Genomic DNA, 18,528 nt, shown 5'->3' with positions numbered 1-18,528 from the left:
CAACTCTTCCGAACTATAGCCAGGATGTTGTCCACTTTCATAGCTAATACCTACACCCTTTTTTTGACATCACATGGAGTGAAAGGAATTGGCTGGAGACTGGCTCTGCGATGGCAGGATTCTCAGGCGTAAATTGTGGTGCTTAGGTTTAGGTTTATTATTGTCGCATGTACCGAGGTACAGTGAAAAGCTTTGTTTTGCATTCTATCCAATGTGATAATACTATCCAATTAGATCAGATAATACTATACATAAATAGAATCAAGTCAAACAAGTATAATAGATAGAGCAAAATGCACGATGCAGAGTGCAGAATATAGTGCTAAACATTGTGGTGCATCAGTTCCATGGATAAAGATTGCTCACTCAAAACCTCTGACCAAGCAACGTTGCCAAGTCTGTATGCACCCTGCTGTTTAGCATGCTGTCCTCAATGAGGACAGGAAGTTTTCTGGAGCTTTTTAACTCCTATTAGGTTTAAAAATTGATATTAATTGGCATAATTTAGGATGTTCCAAACCTGTTCAATTTGCACTTTACCATGCAACAATTTTTATGTAGCCATTTTACACTTCTGTTCTTAACTGCCAACATCCTTCTTTACAATTACCTTCCTCAGTCTTCTTGCCGCTGAGTGTTTTCTCCTTTGGCGCTTCAGTACTTGATTTCTGACATGCCTTTGGTTTGTCCCTTGCGCCTTTGGATGTATCTGCCGTTATCTCCTCGATTTGCAATTCATCTTTCTCCTTCTCTGTGTCCTGCACAATACACTAAAATGAATCATACTGTCTCAACAGCACTTATTATTACATGTAGCACAAGAAACTGTACATGTTGGAATCTTGAGCAAAACACAAGAGTGCTGGAGGAACTCAGCTGGTCAGGCAACATCCGTGGAGGGAATGAACAGGCAGTTTTGGTCAGTTTGAAGAAGGGACTGACCCATAACGATGTCCGTCCATTTTCTCCCTAGATACTGACAGACCCGCTGAGTTCCACCGGCATTTTTTGTTATGGTCATGATTCTGGTATCTGGAATTTGCTTCTTAGTAGGTTTTATAGTTTTTTGGAGGGTAGATATAACAGGGGATGAGGAGAGGGAAAGTGATCCAGGGAAAGAAAAGATAGAGTGGATGAGTAGAGGAGAGATGGAAGGTTGAGATAGACATTTGGGTAGATTGTAGGTTTTGGTTACAGTGGGAAGACAGTGGACAGAGAAGATGGTAGAAACAGGGTTTGGGGGAGTTGGAAAGAGGTTGGTGTTAGGGACCAGGGTTAAATTGTCAGTCACTGATAGGGGATTGGTGGAAGTTATGGATGGTTATGGGTGTGGGGGGCATCAGGAGAAAACCAGATATGCTGTGGTGATCTTACAGGTCAGTTTCATGTATCATCACATTGCTACATCCATTTTTCCCTGTGGTATCATTTTGTGCGCCAAACTACATTCTTGAATATAAAGAACGATCACTTACATCTAATTTTTCACTGATCTTTTTACTCATCTTCAAACTAGGAACATCTGCAATGAAAGAGTGAACTGTTAAATAATTCAGGAAGCTGTGTGCCGAACCCTTCCAATGTGAAGCTAGCCTTCATTATAATCATTTACCCTTGTCCATTTGTACTGTGATAAAACTGCAACTGTGTGTTGGAGAGGAAAATGGGAACAAAACTAATGCGAGGAAAATATAACAAAATGTTAAATGGCAGATATGATAGCAAAATATAAGAGGCGTTTAGACAAATATGGGCAAAGATGGAGGGATATAAACCACATACAGGAAAATGGGGTTAGTTTGAATTGACATCATGCTTGGTACAGAAAATGTGCGCCGAAGAGCCTGATCATGTGCTGTACTGTTCTATGATCTTATATTGTGAAAAAATATATAAAGACTGGGCAATTTCATGGGCAGAACCAGATAAAGGATCTAAAATGTATCACAATTATACAATGTACATTATAAATTTCCAATATAAATTCTTATGCAACTACTTATAATTTAAACCACCTATGTAAATAATTATTTACATCACAATAAATACTAAACTCTTGTGTCAGTGCTATAGGGCTTGGTTTCAAACTTCCTTAACCATCATAAGTTCATAAGACAGAGGAACAGAATTAGGCCATTTGGCCCATCGAGTTCAATCACGGCTGATCGATTTTTCCCTCCACCCCAATCTCTTGCCTTCTCTCTGTCATCTCTGACACCCTTACTGACCTATATTGAGCTGGACTATAAAGAAGAGGGATAAAAAACAATGGTGAGGTATTCTAATGCACTTCTTCTTCTTGCCTACAGCGTGCACAGCCTAAAGTTGTAGGTCAACTTGTTCTATTTGATCTTGTTTGTGCACGTCGGGTTGATTGCATTAGTCGAAACAGGGCGGACCACGTGAAGGTTGCAATCTCCCACCCCTCTAATGCACTGATAAATGTAAGAGCACATGTCCAATTACTAATTTCAACCAAATAAACTTATAGCGTGTGGAGTGAAGGTGTGTGCAAGAATGGAGGCAATCATCAGTGGGCGAGTTACTTGTAGCACCATCTTCACACTTTTCAATAGATTTAGGTTTATTATTGTCACGTGTACTGAGGTGCAGTGAAAAGCTTTGTTTTGTATGTGATCCAAACACATCTTTGATTATGTTGGCTATAGTATGTATAGTGGTGCAAATGTATGTTTGTGCTCTGAGATTGTACCACCATTACTTAAACAACTGAAACCAAGTCAATATTTTCTCTTCCTGTCATCGTTACAGTCAAACAAGTATAAATGTTTAATGTTCCAAAAATTCTTCCAGAGGCAGAGAGCCTTGTAAGCTGTAGCTACCACATGTAACACACTTTGACTTTAATACACCTGAATTTAGCAGCGTTTCATCTTGTGGTGTTATCTCTTGTATTGCCTCGGCAAGGTCTTCCTCAACTGATGCAGAGATGTCTTGTTCCATGTCAGGTCTTTGAAAAGATAAAGCAAATTTTTTTAGCTCCATTCCTAACTTGAATTCAAACAAATTTACTGCAAAGTCTCGTCACATTAGGCTTCACGTTTAATGGTGAGAATATCAAACTGGCGAGGATTATTTGTTAGGGGTTTTATGATAAAATACATATCAAGAAACAGCATGATCACCAGAGGCACATAAATCTTTATTTAATTTGTTTTAAACTGATTAATTTAACGTTAATGCTGGAGAAACTCAGCGGGTGAGGCAGCATCTATAGAGCGAAGGAATGGGTGACGTTTCGGGTCGAGACCCTTCTTCTAAATTTAATGTTTAGAATCTGCATCCTTCAGCTGCTTGAATCCATGGAGTACGATTGTGAATTTGGAGAGCCTTTATAATGAATACTGCTGAGTTGATATGCTGAAAAAAGATTGAAGGAATAACAAACTGTCTTAGAAAGAAAGTATTATCTTTCATGGAAAAAAGTTGGTTGAAAGAAGATGAATAAAAGATTTCTGAATCTTCTGTTGAGCTGAACATTGCTATCTTCCGTACCTTTGCTGTCTTTATGTTCCTGATTCTGCTGCTTCTCCTCTTGCTCTGCCTCACTATACTGCTTTTTTTCCCCCTCATTCTCTCTCCTCATCTTATGCTTATGGTTCTTCCTGTGCTCTTTTCTATTTATCGTGTTGGTGGAGGCTGCTGTGTAGTACAACATAGTATAGTGAGGAAAGAAGCAATTAAGGGGTATATGCGATTCTATCAAATTATATGGCCTTAAACAAAACAGCGACACAGCTGATAGAGCTGCTGCCTCACAGAGCCGGAGTCTTGGGTTCGATCCTGACCTCGGGTGCTGTCTGTGAGGAGTTTGCATGCTATTCCTGTGGCCGTGTGCGTTTCCGCCTGGTGCTTTGGTTTCCTCCCCCATCCCAAAGATGTGCGGATGTGTAGGATAATTGGCCTCTGTAAATTGCCCGTAGTGTGTCGAGATTGGAGGCAAAAGTGTAATAACATAGAACTAGAGTGAACTAGATCCTCGGCATGGACTCGGTGGGCTGCAGAACCTGTTTCCATGTCATATCTTTCAATCAATCAAAATTTACAACCTTAAGTACTGTAGTTGACACCACATGATATTTATAATTTCTAAAATCTTGGTCAATGTCATCTACATTACTAAATAATTAACTTTGCACAGCTTGGTCCCCTAACAATCTGGAATATTACCAATTATTTTTATCTCTTCCTCCTTGTGCGCTCTTTTTGGTTATATTTTCTTCAGCAACATTAACTAAAATAACTTGCTGTTAATTGCATCTGTCTCATTTGCAATTTGGTGACCTGTTCTGACCTCCTACAGTTCCCACGCCCAATTGTTCATACCTGCCCAACATCCCTCCCTTATCTGGCTCCAATCATCACCTTCTTATCTGATTCCACAATCTACAGCTCTTTGTGGTGTCCATTTATCACCTCGCAGCCTTCATTGCCCTCCCCATCCTCCCTCCCCCATCTAGCTTATATCTATCAACTAATCCTCATCTGGAACCAGCTATCGCTTGCCAGCTCTTTGCAACCCCCCCCCCCCCCCCCCCCCCCCCCCATTATACAGACTATCACTCCTCCACACTCTCAGTCCTAATGCAGGGTGCCAACACAAAACATGGACTATGCCTTTGCCTCCACAAATGCTGCCTGATCCATTGTGTTCCTCCAGCAGCTTGCTTTGTTTGCTCTGGGAATTTAGAGCACATCAAGACAATTGATTACAATTTCTGAAGTTCAAAATCTGCACAGGAGAGTGAAAACTTTGGAAACAGGCCCTTCGGCCCACCGAGTCCAAGCCGACCATCAATCACTAGTTCAATGTTATCCCACTTTCGCACCCACTCCCTACACACTGGCAAAAATGTACACAGGCAAATTAAACTACAAACCCGCATGTCTTTGGAATGTAGGAGGAAACCCACAAACTCACAGGGCGAACTCTATATGGACGGCACAAGGTCAGGATTGAACCTGGAGCTCTGGCTCTACCTACTGTGCCACTTTATGCCTCTATGTCAAGAAAATATATTTCTATGAAGTATTTAAGGCACTATATTGTGCCTTAAATACTTTAGGTCGTGAAAGATAGGCTTTATATACTTTTAATAGCAAGAGGTTAAACAATGGAATTACAAATATTATTACACTGTTAATGCAGAGTGTAGACACGAAAGTTCTTTCATTCCCAATATCCCAAAGCAAGTGTGTCCTTAATTTCAAATAATGGGTTTTCCTTAATGAGAATTGCAGAGAATCAGGGATAAAACCACAAAGGAAGAGGCCTACATCATAATTGCCAGGGTGATTCAGTAAGCTAAATGATTGTTAAATTAATCTAAGTTCTAAGTGTTGTACTGATGATGCAGTTCCAGCCAGTTAACTAGATTCTCATCCAAAGATGTTTTACAAGAAATAAGGGCTGGGTTGAAGAAGGGTTTTGGCCCAAAACGTTGCCTATTTCCTTCGCTCCATAGATACTGCTGCACCCGCTGAGTTTCTCCAACACTTTTGTTGACCCTGGGTTCCATTTACGCTTGAAATGTTGTTTTGCAGGTAGCTTAGATTTAATTTTAGGTTTGTTATTATCATGTGTACCAAGGTACAGCGAAACTTATGTTTGAGTGCTATCCAATTAAGTCAGGTGATTATACATGAATACAATCAGGCCGTATACAAGTACAACTGGTAGAGCGACGAGAAAAATACCAGAGTACAGAATATGGATGGTAGACAAAAATGGTGGAAAAACTTTCGAGGCAGCATCTATGGAGCGAAGGAAATAGGCAACGTTTCGGGTCGAGACCCTTCTTCAGACTGATGTGAGGGTGGGGAGGGGGCGGGAAGAAGAAAGGAAAAGGCGGGGACAGTGGGCTGAGGGAGAGCTGAGAAGGGGAGGAGAAAGCAGGTACTACCTGAAATTAGAGAAGTCAATGTTTATACCGCTGGGGTGTAAACTGTCCAAGCGAAATAGGTGGTGCTGCTCCTCATATTTCGTACAGAATACAGGATATAGTTTCTTAGCATTGCGGCATAACAATTCCAGAGAAAATGTCTAATGTCCACAATGAGGTAGGCTGGAAAATCAGGCAGTATCCTGGTTTATGGAAGGACTGTTCAGAAGAAGTACAATCGAGAGTAAGCCTTTCATTAGTTTTCCTTTAAAAGGTTTCCCGCAGCATATGAAGCCTTGGACACTCGATCCGGGAGCTTATTTCTAAATGTGCATACACATGAATTGTTCTGCGTATTTGCTTTGGTGACAAGAGAAACCCATTTTTATGAGATACAAAGAGCTTAGGATGGAATTATTAGCAAATAGGTGAAGCAGCAAAGAGTAATTAAAATGTCATCCTTCTCAGGAAAGCATGAATATGGTGACATTTTCAGAATAACTTTATATTTGGACAGCATCTAACATTTCATTGTGCTCAGCAGTCAATCCATGCACACATTCAGGACAGATTTACACAGTAGGGTTTTCCAGGTGAAAGAGTTTGTGGATACGGAATAATTAAATTTTATCAGCAATTTAATCACCGTTTTAAAGTGAAAATCCAAAAACTGCAGATGGTTGAAGACACTTTCTCAGAGGTATAATGTCTATCACCAAAAACAGTTAATTGTTTCACTAATGCTGCTTGACCTGCTGAATTTCAAGAGTTAAGAGTGTCTTATTGTCATATGTCCTGAAACAGAACAATGACATTCTCTTTTTATTCCCATTTTAAAGTTGCATCTCCTGGACTTTAAATAATTTCTTAATTTGATACCATTATTTAGTTTCAAAATATTCAGTCAAAGTAGCAAACAGAAAAGTTATGCTGGCTGGAATTCAGACAGGATGAATTGGTTTACTAATCCAAGGGGAAAATAACTCCCTGGAGAATTGCCAATTCCAGTGGGAAGAGATCAGAGACAAAATGCTGGAGTAGCTCAGTGGGACAGGCAGCATCTCTGAATAGAAGGAATGGATGACGTTTCGGGTCGAGATCCTTCTTCAGACTGAGAGTCAGGGGAGAGGGAGACACAGAGATACGGAAGGGTAAGGTTTGAAATCGAGACATCAAATAGGACGACGTTCAAGGAAAATGTTGAATAGATGATCTGTTAGCTAGGGGAAGGTGACAACGATGTATACAAAGATACCATTTAATCAGGGGGACAGTCAGACTGGTTGGAGAACTAGGATGGGGGAGGGATGGAGAGAGAGGGGGAAAGCAAGGGTTACTTGAAGTTAGAGAAGTCAATATTCATACAGTTGTGTTGTAAGCTGCCCAAGCAAAATATGAGGAAGAGATCAGATCTCTCTTGGTAAATTGAAATCAATGATTGGCATCGTGGTTGGCACAGACAGCATGGGGTCAAGGGCCTGTTAGTGTGCTCTAGATTTGAAGAGCTTATTCCAATGGAGGAAAAAAGGACACGGCATGGAAAAATTGGAATCAAAGCCTGGTAGGTAAAACTGTGGAACAATGGAAAGCCTTTTTGGAAATGTTTCAACTGAGGTCTACGTAGATTAATAAGAGGAAGGGTAGAGTAATTGAAGCTGTGACTAAAACAGAGGAATAAGAACAGTTGCCAGAGCAAGGGGAGCAGTTGCCAGGCTCTTAGTAAGAGTGAAAATTAGGTTGGTTATAGAAACTTCAGAAAGGAAGATGAAAAGGAAATAAGCGAGGCAATGAAAGGTCAGAAAAAAATATCATCAGCAAACATAAAAATGAATCTACAAATACTAAACAGACATGCGAAAGGAGAAAAGAGAATGGTCCATTCAGAGACCAGAAGGAAATCTCCTCTGACACCAAGAACTAGCTCAGCAGAAATGTTCTCCAACTAACTGCTGAGAAGCAGCATTTATCTTTGGTCTCCATTACAAACACCAATCCCCACCTGAAATCTTGATAATTGTTTTGAAAATTACCAGAATCTTCACAAATATTCGAGTGACATATTTGCAGCCTTTTTCTAAGGCAGCCTATATACATCGCCTAATTCCACCCAGACCTCATCCATGTCTTCCCTCTAATTCCATCCCATCCCAGTCAATACCTCTCAGATTCTACAATGTCTCAATATAATTACATCTTCTAAACTCCAGCAAATACAGGCCATTTTTAATTATTCCTTGATGTTCATTCAAGTAGCACTGCTGAGGATTTTTTCATGCAATTAAACAATGTGTTCAATTTAGCATGATTAAGTTATTGGCTGTGTGATGCAGTTGTAAAATGGCGACAGCTTCAAATCAGTTGCTCATCCTTTTCTGAGATCGGCTGTTCCTCACAAAGATCCTAGAGCACTCCAGGATCTTTGGTTCCTCCTAGGCCTTACTTACAAGAATTTGTCGTGAGGCATTTAACAGTGATAGGTGCACAGCCAAATCCTTGCTAGGCTTAATCCCACTAGTCTTGCACTTCTCAGGAGTGTGCAAGTGCAACTCAAGTTAACTGACCCGAAAGTGGATTCTGAAGGTTATCTGTGGGGCTTGACAGAATGTGGAGAATCTCCTCTGAAGAACATTAATTTATGAATATTATGTAGACAAAAGTGCTGGAGGAACTCAGCGGGTGCAGCAGCATCTATGGAGCAAAGGAAATAGGCAACGTTTTGGCCCGAAACGTCGCCCATTTCCTTCGCTCCATAAATGCTGCTGCATCCTCTGAGTTCCTCCAGCACTTTTGTCTACCTTCGGTTTTCCAGCATCTGCAGTTCCTTCTTAAACCCTATGAGTATTATGTTCTGGTTTCAATTACTTTGAGAATGCAAACATTCACAAAAGGCAGATAAGCAATTCCAAACTTAGAAACGGCATAATGCTAAAGGCAGATAGTAACTGAAGTGTTATAATGTGGATAATGATTGGTATTTTCTCATGCTAGATATTATGAAATATTTTGCTCCTTATAAATCCATAATTTTATTCAAGCATGCATGGGTTTTCAAAAATCCTAATTCCAACAAATTATCTGAATTTTAAGTAGTTTGGCAAAACTGTTTGTGTAGGAACTGCAGATGCTGGTTTAAACCGAAGATAGACACAAGAAGCTTGAGTAACTCAGCAGATCAGACTACATCCAAGGAGAAAAGGAATAGGTGATGTTTCGGGTCGAGACCCTTCTTCAGACCCTGAAAAAGGTTCTCGACCCGAAACGTCACCTATCCCCTCCAGATTCTGTCTGACCAGTTCAGTTCAGTTTATTTGTCACTAGACCAAGTGCAGACCCATTTGCGGGGCAGGGCGGGGGGGGGGGGGGGGGGGGGGGGGGGGAGGGAGGGCTCATATGTCGGTTAACACAGGATCAACGGTACAATGAAATGTGTTTGACAAGACAATGGGTCACCTCAGCAATGATATTACAGAGTTACTCCAGCTTTTTGTGTCTGTCAAAACAGTTTATTGGACTTAATCCTGTTTATTTTTCTTGAAGGTGTCCTGTTTCTCAACATTATTTTCCCACCAATGATTGTGTTAAAAAAAAGGCTCTCACCATTAGGGAATTGTTCCTCCCTTGCTTGAAGTCAGAAAGCAACTGCCACCAGTCATTCCGGTTAGGTTAAATTGTAAAGAAAGTAACTTGTTTACGTAGCATCTGATCTTATCTCTGGGAAACAGTTCAAAGCATGACTTACTTGCCTGAAATACAATCACCTTTTTTCCAAAGAAGCCCCAATTACATAGCAGTGAGATAAATTACACGCTAATCTATTTTTGAATTAGTTAAGAGCTAAAAATGCAATGGATAACACTATTTTTTAAATGTCATATTTTAATATCTACTTAAACAGTAGTATAGATATCATTTAACATCTCATTCAAATTAGTACTACACTGCAGGTCCACGATACTGCATCACCCCAATAAATTATGCAGTCAAATACTGGAGAGGTGTAATTGAGAAACTTGAAATATAATCTTCTCCGTTTTAAACACAACTCCAACCAACATTGTTAGTGCCCTCACTTAGGGATTTTTTTCCCTCTTTTATTGCAGCCAATTGTTCCTGGTGTTTAAAAGGGAACATTCAAACATTAAGTTGTGAGAGGCACGGATAGGGTAGACAGTCAGACAGTGGGTCTCCTAGCGTCAAGGACTAGAGGGCATAACTTTAAGGTGAGAGGGACAATATCGCACAATAAACTGGAGGGTCAAGTGATACTGGGATCTAGAATAACAAATAATCTGCTGTAGAATATCAGTGGGTTGAGCGGCATCTGTGGAGGCAAATGGACATTCGTCTCCCCATTTTTCTCTGCTCGACCACCAATTTCCTCCAGCAGATTGTTTGTTACAGTAAAATGCGGTTACTTTTAAATTCTAACAACTTTGAAATAAGATTAACATGTAATCCCACCACTGCTATTTTCTATATCCTCTATCCTCATCCATCTTTTAACTCTGAAGAAACTACAATTCATAGTAAATCTATCTGTGGAATCTTTGAGATCACAAATGTTTTTTTTTGTAGCAGAATCTACATAAGATGCTCAAATGTTCATGATGCTCAAGAACTTCATGCTCTTTCTCAGCAAATCTAAACTTCCTTGTTTTACATTGTGCCAAAGCTTATCAGATACCAGTCTTCAGAGAGCTTGTATATCTGCACATAGCAACACTTTTCACAAACCTTGCAATAAAAAAAATATTATTTTACATAGAACTACATGGAATGTACGAACCATTTCTCCCAACCCACCCATGTCAGTGTTAATATTCCATTTGAGCATCTTCTTTCCTGGAATAATTTGATGAGCTTTGCTCTCACTGAATGACACCCATCCTGTTCACCTGAACATCAACATCTTAGGTGTCAGAAGATTCAGCACATCCCCAAGGATGCCCTTGGATTTTTACAGATGTGTTGTAAATAGATAGACAGGATGCATCTCAATCTGATATATGAACTGCACGGCTCTTGATGCCTTAACCTGCAAAGAGTGGTGAACACAGCACTGATCATCACTGTGGTCACTTCTTTCCATCCAGCCCATCTTCAAGACATGTAGCATCAGCAAGGAAGTGTCACTAAGATGCCCAACACCTTGGACAATCTCTATGGTTTTTTTGTTCTACCTCAGATTGCACTACACTTGTACTATTCTGCCGTTTTGTATTCATCAGTATATTCATTATTATATCTATCAGTACGATGTAGACTCCTACTCTGTGATCTCTGTGCAAACGGGAAATTTAATTGCACCCTGGTGTATATAACAATAAACTATCTAAACTTAAATTTGAATCGCTTCCTGTGCTAGCAAAGTTCCACCTCACCTCGTCTCAATAAAGTCATTTCTGCTTAATTCCGTATTTGAATTATCTTATATTGATGGCCTTTAATTTTTCTCTTTCCCGATGTAAAAATACATGCAACTACTATGTCAACTCCTCTGATCATTTTTAAACCTCTATTAGATTATCCTATTCATACTTTTTTGTTTGGTAAGTTGTAAGATTTCTGCTATTATCCTCTTTACTGTCCTTTCATTAATGTGGTAAAATTGTACATGGTGTTCCATCAAACCAAAGTCCAATTCCAGTTTGTGAAATTGACACAGATTTGGCAGTCATATCGTTGGCAATAGTCTCAGAGTTCACCATAAAATGCTGCAATTGTCACGGAAATGTCAAGTGGACAGATGCTTAGTGAAACATGGAGATTGTAGTTGACATTTCTCACTTTGTTACATATACTGTTTCTCAGCCTCTCTAATACAAACTTCAGAAATCAATGAATTTATGAAAACTTGAGGTGCTAACTACTTTCACGCTAAACTTTACTGGATGCAATGTCTGCATTGAAAAAATATATATACACAGTATTTCTAAAATTATAGCTTCCATCTTGATCACATTTGTACATTTTAATCTTTACTTTGGTCTCCGTAAGATGTTTAAAATAATAATCTTGCAATTTACTTCCAGGTATGTTGACAATGTGAATCATTTGCTCAATTATATTGATGGATGGTTAATGATGCTGTAAATCCCAGAACATAATCCCATGATGTTGAAAAAAGGGACACCACATTAACAAGATGTCTGTATTTTTGTGAGTAGCTTTCTATGGGGTCAGCTGTGATCACCCCTATGCTTTCTTATGCTTATGTCGATTGGTTCTATCATCAATCTGTGCAGAAAGACACTTTCCACTTTCTGCCATCAATAAGTTTCAACTCTTCACCACTACTCCCTGCTTTCTCTCTTGAAACCAGCCAGTTAGTTTTTCTACTGGGTCTGTATTCATTGATCATATTTATTCATCTATTATGTAATACCTCAAAGAAAAGGTCTTCTAAATATCTAGATATTACATCCACTGCATTACCGGCGTCTACTCTCTATGTTGCCTCTTCACAAAGAATTCAATGAGATTCGTTAAGAAAGACTTACCCTACTGAAATCCATGATAGTTTTGATTTGTAGCTTTTGTTTTTTTTTATAAAATTATAAACATTTTGCTCGAGTATTAACTCAATAGTTTATCTCCTACTAATATTAAGCTGATAGTTCATTAGTTCCCTGCAATGTTCTAACTCTCCTTTGTATTGTTATTATGTTAGTTGCCCACCAGTCTTCTGGAACTACACTTCCTGCTAATAATTATTATACAGTACATGTATAACACTGCCTCTAGTATCTCTTTTAAAATGTAGATATGTAATCTTTAACATGTATTATTCTTTTACATTTGCAAATGTGATTATACAATTTGTAATTTAATCTTCTGATGACACATCCATCTAATTGGTCTCCATGATAAAAACCAAAACAAAATGATTATCTAATGGCGTGACCATTTTAGTATCACTTTAATACATTACAACACCAAGCAGTTATAAAACAGTTCATTGGAGGTCAAATGCCTTGGATTTCCAGAGGGGGACATGCAAATGTCACAGTAGTCTCTCTAACAATTAGTCATCCTTTAGTCTGCCGGTAGGATATTTTTTTTCAATCTTGCCTTAGGTTTCTTGGGTATTGTTTACCTTACTTTTTTTTCCTTGTTTCTTTTAATTCTTCGTTATGTCCTGTTGCAAGTCCTTCCCTACTGTATATCTCTCTGCTCAGTGAATTCCTCTTTCCTTATCCCCAATGTTTGCCTTACATTGATAGTCAGATGTTGCTATAATTTTACAGCACAAATGTTGTCTATTCCCAAGCTCATTCCTCAGAACATCAGAATCATTTTTTTCTCCATTTCAATACCCAGATCTTCACAATACCTATTCTTGTCCTGAAAAATGAATGTTTTATATTATGGTTGTTATTGCCTAAATGTTCCTCTTTCTGACCTCTCCACCATCGAAGGGATCTACAGGAAGTGCTGCCTCATGAAGGTTGCTAATATCATCAAAGACCCACATCATTCTGGCCAAGCATTCTTCTTGCTGCCACTGTCAGTAAGCCTGAGAACTGTTACCTCCAGATTAAAGAACAGCTTCTTCCAAACAGCCTGAATCACCCTGCACAACGCTAACCACATCCCTACCTCAACCATTCTGAACCTCTATAGACATTTTATTACTAGAGTTGCTCTACGTACTTTGATTTTTGCACTATCATGGACTAGCTTATTTAGAATAACATAATCTTTTGTACACGTATCGTTGTTCTTGTATCTAATATTTCTATAGAGCTGCAAAATTTCATTGTTCTGGTTCATGTTAGGTGCATAATACAATTAAACACCCTTGAGGCAGGTACCATGACAACACCTAGAAGACATTGAACAGGTACATGGAAAGAGAGATGTGGGCTAAATGCGGGCAAATGGGAGTATCTCATTTGGGAGTAGATGGGGCATCTTGGTTGGCATGGACGAGTTGGGCCTAAGGGCCTGTGTCCAATCTGTATGACTCTGTGACTCTTCACATACTTGATTCTTGACTATCTTTACATTGTTTATCTGTTAGTTCTGTCTGGTCAGGTTTTTGTGTAGTGATAAAGAAAGGAATCCTAAATGTCTTGCATTCCACCCCATTCCACTGTCCTCTTTACATATCTCTATAATATGTCTGAAAGTCTAAGAAAGCATTGTGGCTAATGTGTCTAAAGTCGAAATTGAGAAAGTCATAAATGTCAGTAAATAACTTTGAAAGAGGTCTACCAAGGGTCAGAGTGTAAAGGAAGTGGTGATGAAAAGAAGATTCTTGGTTCTCTGTGCTTGAGATGATGGATTTAGACAGCGAGATGGTGAACATGTGGCCATGAATATTAGAGGGAAAATAATGAGAGAACAAGTAGAAAGTTGGTGAACAGCGAGAAAGGTTATTTGAAGTAAAGGATGAAATCAAAAGGAATAAGATGTTGCTTGGCAGAAAGTCAGAGGAAGGAAACATTAGGGCATTCAGTGAGAAACTTAACATAGGACATGGTAGAGATGAATATTTTAAAGGTGTTGGAATAGAGATAGGAGAAAGCTAGCTGCTTAAAGAATAAAGCAAGGAGGGATAGTGGTGGCACAGTGGCGCAGCAGTAGAGTTGCTGCCTTACAGTGCCAGTGACCTGGGATTGATCCTGACTACCGGTGCTATCTGTACGGAGTTTATACATTCACCATGTGATCGCGTGGGTTTTCTCCAGGTGTTCAGATTTCCTCCCACATCCCAAAGACGTACAGGTTTGTTGGTTAATTAGCTACTGTAAAAATTGTTCCTAGTGTGTAGAACAGAAGTAGTGTATGTATTTGAGGCACACCTCAAAAGCTGCCTACCCCCCACACTGGATCCCTATCAGTTTGCCTACCGCAAGAACAGGAGTACGGAGGATGCCATCTCAACGGCACTTCACTCCGCCCTCTCCCACCTCGACAACAGAGACACTTACGTAAGAATGCTGTTCATCGATTACAGCTCAGCATTCAACACCATTATACCATCAAAACTGATCACCAAACTCGGTAACCTGGGCATCGACCCCTCCCTCTGCAACTGGATACTGGACTTTCTAACCAACAGACCCCAGTCTGTTAGGTTAGACAAGCACACCTCTTCAACCCTCACCCTGAACACCGGCGTTCCACAGGGCTGTGTGATGAGCCCCCTCCTCTACTCCCTCTTCACCTATGACTGCACACCTGTACATGGTACTAACACCATCATCAAGTATGCAGATGATACAACGGTGATTGGCCTCATCAGCAACAACGATGAGTCGGCCTACAGGGAGGAGGTCCAGCACTTAGCAGCATGGTGCGCTGACAACAACCTGGCCCTTAACTCCAAGAAGACCAAGGAGCTCATTGTAGACTTCAGGAAGTCCAGGGGCGGCACGCACATCCCCATCCACATTAACGGGACGGAGGTGGAACGTGTTTCTAGCTTCAGGTTCCTGGGAGTCAACATCTCCGATGACCTCTCTTGGACCCACAATACCTCAACTCTGATCAAGAAGGCTCACCAGCGTCTCTTCTTCCTGAGGAGACTGAAGAAGGTCCATCTGTCTCCTCAGATCCTGGTGAACTTCTACCGCTGCACCATCGAGAGCATCCTTACCAACTGCATCACAGTATGGTATGGCAACTGCTCTGTCTCCGACCGGAAGGCATTGCAGAGGGTGGTGAAAATTGCCCAACGCATCACCGGTTCCTCGCTCCCCTCCATTGAGTCTGTCCAAAGCAAGCGTTGTCTGCGGAGGGCGCTCAGCATCGCCAAGGACTGCTCTCACCCCAACCATGGACTGTTTACCCTCCTACCATCCGGGAGGCGCTACAGGTCTCTCCGTTGCCGAACCAGCAGGTCCAGGAACAGCTTCTTCCCGGCGGCTGTCACTCTACTCAACAACGTACCTCGGTGACTGCCAATCACCCCCCCACCCCCCGGACACTTATTATCACTTATTATTATTTATTTAAATCATTTGCTATGTCGCTCTTCCAGGGAGATGCTAAATGCATTTCAATGTCTCTGTACTGTACACTGACAATGACAATTAAAATTGAATCTGAATCTGAATCTGAATCTATGGGTGATCGCTGGTCGACGTGGGCTCGATGGGCTAAACTAAACTAAAACTAAAGTAATTAAGTCTCGCCACCATCACTATATTGGTTGGAGAGGGCGAGTAGATAAAAGAAGACCAGCTGAGGAGGCTTCAGTCAGACCCTTGCTACCCATACTAAGATGGGTTTCAAGTAATCACATTCTAGTTTGAGTTATGAGAAGGAACAATGAATCATCAGGATGCAGGGTCGGTAGTAGGTGGGATGAATGAAGATTGACAAAATCCAGCAGAAAGGTGGGTTTGGAAATTGGCAGAAGCGAAGCCGCTGATGAGTTCTGAAGGGAAATATAGTGAGAGGCACAGAAGGAAGTGAGTGAAGCCAGAAGCTGCAGCAGAATAGAGAGGTTGAAGAATAGTGATTAGGTGTGAATTTGTGTTTATGAAAAAACAGACATGAACGAGTATCTGGAAGGAATGGACAAGGGATTGCAGAGCCCGAAGGAAGGGAAGAAATTAGGACAAAGAGAGTTAGAAATATTAGTGTCAGAACCAGTCAGCAGCCAAAATGTCTGCACCAGTGAGGAATTGCAGGGAACATTTCGTTACACTGACATCACGACAATAGGTAGGTAGATACATTCTGGGGGCAAGTATAAAATGAAGAGTAAATAACAGTTATGACGGAAGGTCTTTGACCTGAAACGAACCCTGTTTCTCTGTCCACAGATGCTGCCTGACCTATTGAATATTCCAATCATTTTCTGTTTTATTTTATATTAGCGAATAACGAGATAGCTACTGTAACGTGATCAGTTTGGGTTAAAAGCAGACCATTGCTAACTTTGACCTATATAATGTATACATTCTCTGTATTAAGATCCTCATTAATGCACCTTCTACTGACTTGACACCTTGAGCTAACTGATTTTGATCTCAATCACAAAACCGGCTGGCCATCTGGTTTATTGTACAGTTGGAGATGACATTCAAGTATTCATGATAAAAATATTTAGAACCAAAGTCATTGGGTTTATAGAGACACTGAAACAGTCACAATTTAAATTTAGTAAGATAATCATACAGCTCTTACCAAAGGGCAAATTACCTACAGCTCCCGCATACTCCACAAACTCACATACAAAAAGATACTCTAGTATCAATTGGAAGAAAAACCTACACGAAACATAAATCAGACATTTACTTGACTCTAATTGCTTCGTTCCTTTTGTCAAAATTCTGTTAAGTCAGCAATAATATGCCGGATCTTCAGACTCATATCGTAACACTTCCAGAAATAGGAATAGACTCCAGGGGCAATAAAAATTAATGACTAATAAGCCCAATAGCAGTTGAATTATTAAATCAAAACCAGATACAGTATCGAAAAAGGCTTACTTACTGTCTGTAGTAAGGCTGCGGTGTAGGAAAGTCCTGACTTTATGCAGTGCTGAGGTCTCCGGCTGCCCCTCGCGTCTTCTCTGCCTCAGTCCGGGATTGATGGGATACAACAGGTGCCCGCTCCGGTAGTCAAAATATCAACCAATCATGCGTGGTAACGATCGACAGCACAGCCACTAACGAAAGCAACACTGGGATTGAACAGTAGGACGAACTGGCCTGGAATTAAAGTATGTATTATTGGCAGCAAGATCTCCAATTCCATCCTCACTTGAAACTGTTCACAATAACGATGACTGTGTTATAAATAGATATTAGTCACTTCAGTTCCAGGTTTTTTCCCCCCTCTACTGCGATAAATTTATCCCTAGACCGAAGCAAAATATTATAGAATTCTTTCAGGGATTTCAGCAGCTCCTGTAGCGATTCCAGATATTACGATTATGGAAGAAATTGTAAGACACGGTTGTATTTTAAGATGGCTGCATCATAAGTTTCCATTTAAGATTCCCCCAAAATGGAAAGCAGGCTGCAAACTTTGGATCATGTCTTCAGGATATGTCTCTAACGGAATCAATTTAACGTTAAAGATTTTCACTGAATGCTAAACACCCGTCTGATTTCATTTTTTAAGAAAGAAAAGTAGATAAAATTAACAATTATTTTCCCTTGAGTTTTCCCTTAAATGTAAAAAGATGGGAGACTTCGCCCCTTAACAAAGCAGGAATTGGCCATTTCATTGAAATCGCCTATCCAGACTACTTGGAATAATCTTAGGTTATTTGGAGCATTGCGTGTAGTCTGCTCGCCCTAGATAGGAAGGGTGTGGAGGCTATGGAAAGGGTGCAGAGGAGGTTTACTAGAATTATGACTGGATTTGGGGGTATTCGGTACAGGGAGAGGTTGAACAGACCTGGATGGTTTTCTCTGGAATGTCGGAGGTTGCGGGGAGATCTTTTAAAGGTATAAATAAATTATGAGAGGCATAGATATGGTAGACAATCAGAACCTTTTTTTCTCCAGGATGGAAAAATCAAATACTAGAGGGCATAGCTTGAAGGTGAGAGGAGTAAAGTTTAAAGGAGGTGTGTGGCGTAAGGTTTATTTTTTACACAGATGCTGATGAGTTCCTGGAACATGCTGTTTGAACATGATGGTTGAGGAAGATACAATAG

General features: G+C 40.3%; 1 protein-coding gene across 4 annotated transcripts in view; it reads right to left on the bottom strand.

Annotated features, from left to right (window-relative positions):
* LOC116989480 overlaps positions 1–18,528 on the bottom strand; it is a 31,612-nt gene that overhangs the window by 7,396 nt on the left and 5,688 nt on the right. For 3 of the 4 annotated variants that reach the window (XM_033046902.1, XM_033046904.1, XM_033046901.1), the window contains exons 2-5: positions 17,355–17,572; positions 2,874–2,971; positions 1,476–1,522; positions 611–758 (exon numbers count right to left, since the gene is read on the bottom strand). In XM_033046902.1, coding sequence (XP_032902793.1) covers positions 611–758; positions 1,476–1,522; positions 2,874–2,964 — 286 coding nt within the window. In that variant the 5' untranslated portion in view covers positions 2,965–2,971; positions 17,355–17,572. Of the gene's footprint in view, positions 1–610; positions 759–1,475; positions 1,523–2,873; positions 2,972–9,500; positions 9,615–17,354; positions 17,573–18,528 lie in introns of all 4 variants that reach the window. The other variant, XM_033046905.1, reaches the window with a different exon arrangement.

Source organism: Amblyraja radiata, chromosome 29 (assembly GCF_010909765.2).
Source record: "Amblyraja radiata isolate CabotCenter1 chromosome 29, sAmbRad1.1.pri, whole genome shotgun sequence".
Classification (NCBI taxonomy): Eukaryota; Metazoa; Chordata; class Chondrichthyes; order Rajiformes; family Rajidae; genus Amblyraja; species Amblyraja radiata.
Note: the sequence above shows the minus strand (reverse complement) of the source record. Positions and strands in the feature narration are given on the sequence as shown.